Here is a 6,963-nt window from a genome sequence, read left to right as displayed (position 1 = left end):
TTGCATGGTGAACTTGAAGAAACAATATATATGCATCAACCCGAGGGGTTCGTGGAGGCTGGGAATGAAGACAAAGTGTGTTTGCTCAAGAGAAGTTTGTATGGATTAAAGCAAAGTAGTAGGCAGTGGTATCTCAAGTTTGATGAGCATATGATGAGTATTGGTTTCAGAAAATCGCAGTATGATAGCTGTGTTTACATCAGAGAAAGGAATGGTGTACCAATTGCTTTTCTACTTTTGTATGTTGATGATATGCTTGTGGCAGGAGCAGATCTGGGAGTGATTGAGAGAATCAAGGCTGAACTGGAATCCAAGTTTGAAATGAAGGATCTTGGAAATGCAAGGAGAATCCTTGGCATGGATATACTGAGGGATAGGCCAAAGAGAGAGCTCAGGTTGTTGCAGAGGAATTACATCCAGAGAGTTTTGAAGAAATTTCAGGCTGATGACTTCAAACCTGTCTCTACACCATTGGCTGCTCACTTTAAGTTGAGCATGGATCAGAAGCCAAAGAATGACTCAGAGAGGAAAGAGCTGAGCAAGATACCTTATGCAAACATCATAGGAAGCATAATGTACACAATGCTATGCACAAGACCAGATTTGGCTCAGGCTATAAGTGTTACTAGCCGATTTATGTCAGACCATGGGAGAGAGCATTGGATAGCATTGAAGTGGTTGCTCGGATACTTGAAGGGTGCTTCAGATTATGGTCTGTTGTACAAGGCAGATTGTAAGGATCAAGGTGGAGCACTGGTGGGGTTTTGCGATTCTGATTATGCATCAAATAGAGATAATAGGAGATCTCAAACTGGATATGTGTTCACCCTAAATGGCACTGCTATAAGCTGGAAATCTGGATTACAACATGTGGTTGCTTTATCTACTACGGAAGCTGAGTACATGGCAATGACAGAGGCTGTGAAAGAAGCAATATGGCTGAAGGGAATCCTAGAAGATTTTGGGGAGAAGCAAGACACAGTGGAGATAAACTGTGACAGCAGCAGCGCCTTATGCCTTGCCAAACACCAAGTGTTTCACGAAAGAAGTAAGCACATAGATGTGCGGATGCACTTCATAAGGGATGAAATACAGAGAGGTGAAGTCAAGATGGTGAAAATATCTACTGAGCATAATGCGGCTGATATGTTGACAAAGCCGTTGCCAGCCATGAAGTTTAAATACTGCTTGGGGCTGGTGGGACTTGTGGAGTGATGAGTTTGAGGTTTTGTCAGAGGATTATGATTCATTGTTGATTCTGAGATTAAGGTGGAGTTTGTTGGAGTATAATCTCACAATCACCGTTGGATGCAGCAAGCTAAAATCAATGTCATTCTCAACAGCTGCAGATTTGTTAGAGGTTGAGCTCGTTCAAGATATTATTGAGCTCGGCATATTATTGAGCTCGGCATATTATTGAGCTCGGCGTTTTATTGAGCTCGGCGTTTTATTGAGCTCGGCGTTTTATTGAGCTCGGCATTTCATTAAGCTCGGCGTTTTATTGAGCTCGGCATCATGCAGCACTTCGGCATGTTGATGCAAACCAAGAAACGGGAAGTAGCCGTTGGAACAGTTATAACTGGTTTGTTAACTAACATCTCAAGAGAGCCGTTGGAGGATGAAGGGACTGATATAAAGCAGACGAAGGCTGCATCTGGAGAAGTTAATCTGCTACTTCGATATTCAAGAAAAGAGTCTCCAAACTATCACTTGATTAGTTCTTGGATTAGAATTAGATTAGAGGTGTTGAGTTCTTGGAGAGAGTTCTTGAGTGATTGTAAATCTCTGCATATTTCTCAATATACTGAATCATATTGCCTTTGGCCGTGGACGTAGATCTTACGATCGAACCACGTAAAACTCTAGTGTTCTTTCTTTTTCGCATGGTTGTCATCATCGATCTTTTGCATACTTTCATAACAGTTTAGTTGTGTCCCATGTTACTTTTTTACTTTATCTTTTTCTTAAAAATTAACATCCATAATCTTATCTTTTATTCATCCCTAAACTTGTATTATCCATGGGTCCCAAAAACGACTGGCGTTGGCTTAAGTAAACGAAATCAAATAAATACTCCCTCTAGCTTATCATGTCATTATACTGTCATCCATATCTTAGTTTGCACTTGAATACATGATAAGCAAATTAATGGTCCAAAATTCGGTAAGATAATTATATAATCTTGTTAAAAGGTGTTGCTAATTTCCCAACCTCTCGATTTCAATTGGCGGCCAAAAATATCTATTGAATTTCATATGCAGATAAAAACCAAAATTCAACAATTTGGAGTTGAAAACGACGTAGTGCGGCTGGTTCCATATGGTGGAGCCACCGACCAAAACCTTTAATACAAAAGCTTCTCTAGCTTTTATCGCTTTCTGCATAACCATACCCCTAACTAAACGAAAAGGATGGCTCACTATAGAATATATGGGCATATTGCATTAAAAGTTATACTATAAAAACTTGTGTACAAATGGGCCATGATTAAATGAGAAGGATGGATCAGTATAATATATATTGCATTTAAATTTATGTAAAAAATTGTGTAGAAAATGGGCCACTTAGAATAGGGACGAGTTATCCAAACTTAAATATGCGAGACATGAAACATGAATATCCGAATTATTATAAAAATGGCGGGATCATTATCGAATCGAATTGGTGAAAAAGACTGTTTTGACCTCTCAAAATCAATTTGTAGTTATACAAGTTTCACAAATGGTCTACATATATATACCGATTTTTGTTTATACCTTTAGGACAAGTTGTTGGACCATTCATATCAACAAATTTGAGATTAGGACTTGACTTGGAGGTGGAAATATATTGTGTATGTTGATCAATACTTTGATTTAGGTAATCAATTAATTAGGAATCTACATACATATAAACGTACCAATCAATATAGATTGGTTAGTTGTATAATTTGAAACAATCATCTAATAAACAAATTAAAAATATGGCGAAGAATTAATTTTTTAAAAGACCAAGGACAAATATTTTGTAAATGGGGATGTCATGTGTGGCCTGGTTTAACTATTGAAACTTGAAACAAATGTGGAAAAAAATAAAACGAGACGTAATGATTAAAATCAAAATATATAGATGGAAAGAAGGTTGAGAAGAATCGAGAGTAATTGTATCCAAACAAGGCACATCCACTTCATTTAGATCAAGACAAAATGGATGATGCTTGATTGGATAGAATTACAAGGATTCCTATTCATTCATCACGCTTAATTTTCCTAGAGTTAATTCTTGTTTATTGCTTCTTACATTTATAGCCACAAATAGTGAGTTTGGATCCCATGATTTTGTTGCCTGATCAAGAAAGTTTTAGTTTAAGATTTGGAAGCTCATGCAATTGAGACGTTAGTTAGTAGACTGCATATGTGTTCAGGACGCCAATTAATATTTCATGTATTTTGCTCATACACATTAATCGATTTATTTCGCGTATATGTATTGTTAAATGAAAAAGAAAAGAAGTGAATAAGATGACAAGATGTAATACTATTAATTTGTTTCAACGAGTTTCTATATGCTTGTGATAAATACGTGGGGCATCCGCAACGCGTCTTGTTGCGGTCTCTATCTCATCTCGGAGAGACGAGACGGCAGCGAGACAGCGTTGCAACCATCCATCTCGGTCTCGTCTCGGCGGGCGTCTTGTCCCGGAGGGATGGTTGGCGAGACGTCTCGCCACGCGCCAGCGCCACGTGGCGAGCGCTGGCGCTAGGCGTGACGCCCACTCGCCGGCCCGCGAGTGGGCGTCGTCACGCTGACGCAATGAATCAATTTTTTTTAAAAAATCGATTTTAATAAAAAAAATTAAAAAACAGTTATTTTTTTTCTTTTTTTATTCTATAAATACTCCTCTTTCATTATCATTACACACAAACAAAAGGCTATTCTTCCCAAATCATCTCTCTTTCATCTCCAATTTTCATCTCAAATCATCTCTTTTATTATTCTCACAAATTTAATCAATTCATGGATCCATTTGAGCAAATGCGTCTAATAATGGAAGAATCGCTAGAAGAAGATAGACGTAGGGAGGCGGAGGAAGCCGCGCCGCCCCAAAGGCGATCCCGGACTTACAACTCTTTCTTCTACTTCTTTGAGTTTTAAATTATGTCTTTTTTATTTATTTTTTTAGGAATTTAATTATGTATTTTTTTAGGATTTGAAGTTGTAATTTTATTTAATTTAATGAAATGTGTTTTTATTAATTGAATTTGTTGGAAATAAAAATAAAAAATGAAATTGAATGAATAGCCAAGTGATGAGATGATTAAGAGACGGTTAAGAGATGGAGGGTTGCAGGTGATGTCTCTTAGTTAAGAGATGGAGTGAAAAGTACAGTGGGACCCATGAATAGTTAAAAGATGAGACGGTTAGGATACGTATAACGTTGCGGATGGCCTAAGAAGCTCAAATGTGTTTGCAAGCATGTGTGTAATAATGTATTTCATTTTTAGACATGGATTTAAATTTGCTAACTCAAATTATTGTTTTTATGTTAGATTTTGTAAAATGGTTGAAGCAAAACATTCCTAAATTAATATCCAGTTAATTAATAAAAATTCAAATCAGTACTCCCTCCCCCCCCTCCCTCTCTCCCGTCCATACAAAAGTAACAAAACTCATTTTGTGTTCACATTTATAATGTACGTATCCAAACTATTTTTTGGAAAGCCCAAAAGAGGCTTGGGCTAGTTCAGTCCAATATCAGCCGTGCAGGAGCAGGATTGCGATAAGCAGAGTAGAAAAAAGAAAATAGAAAGTCCACCGCTAGCACCGCCGCGGATTGCTCTCATCCCTCGCCAGGTTTCTCTCTTCTCCGCCTCTACCAATTAATCAGTTACATCTGGGTACATATCATATATTCACATAATTGTTCTTAGGTTTTTTATTGTTCGACTCATACGCAACACAACTGATATCCTATTCTACTGAGATAGATACATCTGTCACAGTTAGTTGACTATTCCTGAAGAAATTAGCAATTCATATATACCTTTGCTTCTTCCTCTGCGTGTTCATTTGATGATCTAGCGGTATTGACTCCGGTTATTGTTATTGAGATTGTTTTTTATTGATCTTGCTCTGCTATTCGCACACTGCGCTTTCGGTAACTGCTACAGAAGTTTGATTTTTTTTTTTTTTTGCGTGTGCAAATTTTGCCACCATATTTTAATCAGTTTTCCCCTTCAAGCCTTCTGCTTTGAGTCTTACACTATTTCTATTAAGTTAGATGATAGGATAAACCTCCTATCGGGCTGATCGGCGTCCGTAGATCGACGATCGATAAATGTTTGTCGCGGGCGAGTGCCCGTCGAGCACGGCGGTTTTCTCACTTGTAGAAGAGAATGAACGATAATATTGATATTCTTGACTGATTTCCCAAATGATTACAATAACTCCTATTTATAATGCTAATAATAACTTAATGAACAAGAAAACAAAGATATGGAAAAGATATGTAAATCCTAATTTATCTAATTAATAATGCTCGTATCATTAGAATTGATTCCGTTTTGTTGTGTTAGCAATGCATATTCTCATACCCGCTGTTTGCTGCTTTGTCACTTCTCCTCTTTGCTGTTTGAGTAAACTAAAATGATGCTTATAGTGGCAATTCCGGGCTTGCTTGCAGCTGTTGCTTTTCTATTTTGTGAAGATACGAGATTGACACCACTAGTTGATGTGAATAATGATCAGACTCTTTGATGCTCATTGTCACTTACAAGATTCAAGAGTCTTAAATGTGGCTCCTAAACTTATAAAAGAGGCCATTGATACTGGTGTCCTTCACTTTGCCGTAAATGGAGTGTCTGAGAAGGACTGGCATTTGGTCAAGGAGATGAGCGACACCCATCCTTCTGTTGTTCCCAACTTTGGCCTTCATCCCTGGTTTATAACCGATAGAACTCCTGATTGGTTGAAGACGTTGAAAGATTTCCTCGCGTCCACTCCCTCTGCTGCAGTAGGAGAGATAGGTTTGGACAAAGGCTCTACTGGGAAGAAGATAGACTTCACAGATCAAGTTGAAGTCTTCCGACAACAGCTCCAACTCGCGAAAGAGCTAAATAAACCAGCATCTATCCATTGTGTGCGTGCCTTTGGCGATCTTCTTGAGATTCTGAGATCCGAGGGGCCGTTCCCTGCTGGTCTGGTATTGCACTCGTTTCTTGGCTCGGCTGAGATGGTTCCTGAATTGGCTAAGCTCGGTGCTTACTTCTCGTTTTCTGGATTTCTCATGTCGATGAAAGAGAGCAAGGCCAAGAAAATGTTGAAGTCCGTTCCTCCCAAAAGGATTTTGTTGGAGACAGATGCTCCGGATGCCCGGCCAAGCTCAGTTGATCCGGATTCTCTATTTGTGATCAAGAGAGAGGTCTTGAATCCAAAAGAGGCAAGTGGTGGTGAAGATACTTCCATCGTCGAGGAGAATCTCAATCATCCAGCTAACATTCATCACATACTTGCTTATGTTGCACATATGCTTGAAATGGAGGAAAAGGAACTTGCTCAACTCAGCTATGAAAATGCAAAACGCCTCTTCTCTTACAAAGGCTAACGAAGTTCTTGAATACTATCACTCTTTGTATGGTTTCAGTCTGATCATGAAAACTTGATGTAAATACTGAATAATTGTTACTTCGTATTCATTCGGGAACACCAAGTAAAGAAAGATGTGCTTCGTATTATCCTTCACTTTCCATGAAGGATTCATAGTCAAAGCTTAATCGTGGGTTGAAAAAATGGTACATGGCTTAGTGCTTTACTGCAACAATCGAGTAAGTTCTGTCCTCAATCAATGCTTTTTCTGCAACTTCAGTTTTTGTTCAACGAGGAAAGGGAAAGTGTGCTGTCTGTGAGCATGTATTCTAACGAATTTGTTTTTAATTAGCATTCATGTGTTTATGATTGGGGTGATTTTGGTGTCTTTGGACAGAA

The 6,963-nt window shown here is 38.4% G+C and overlaps 1 protein-coding gene across 1 annotated transcript; it reads left to right on the top strand.

Annotated features, from left to right (window-relative positions):
• The first annotated feature begins 4,696 nt into the window (after positions 1-4,696).
• Positions 4,697-6,583, top strand: LOC121811275 (uncharacterized metal-dependent hydrolase YabD-like). Its single transcript, XM_042212105.1, has 2 exons — positions 4,697-4,833; positions 5,663-6,583. Exon 2 carries the CDS (start codon positions 5,720-5,722, stop codon positions 6,581-6,583), a length of 864 nt encoding a protein of 287 aa, XP_042068039.1. The 5' UTR covers positions 4,697-4,833; positions 5,663-5,719.
• The last annotated feature ends 380 nt before the right edge of the window (positions 6,584-6,963 follow it).

This window comes from Salvia splendens, chromosome 7, assembly GCF_004379255.2.
Source record: "Salvia splendens isolate huo1 chromosome 7, SspV2, whole genome shotgun sequence".
NCBI lineage: Eukaryota > Viridiplantae > Streptophyta > Magnoliopsida > Lamiales > Lamiaceae > Salvia > Salvia splendens.
The sequence above is the reverse complement of the archived record's forward strand: the minus strand, read 5'-3'. Positions and strand labels throughout refer to the sequence as shown.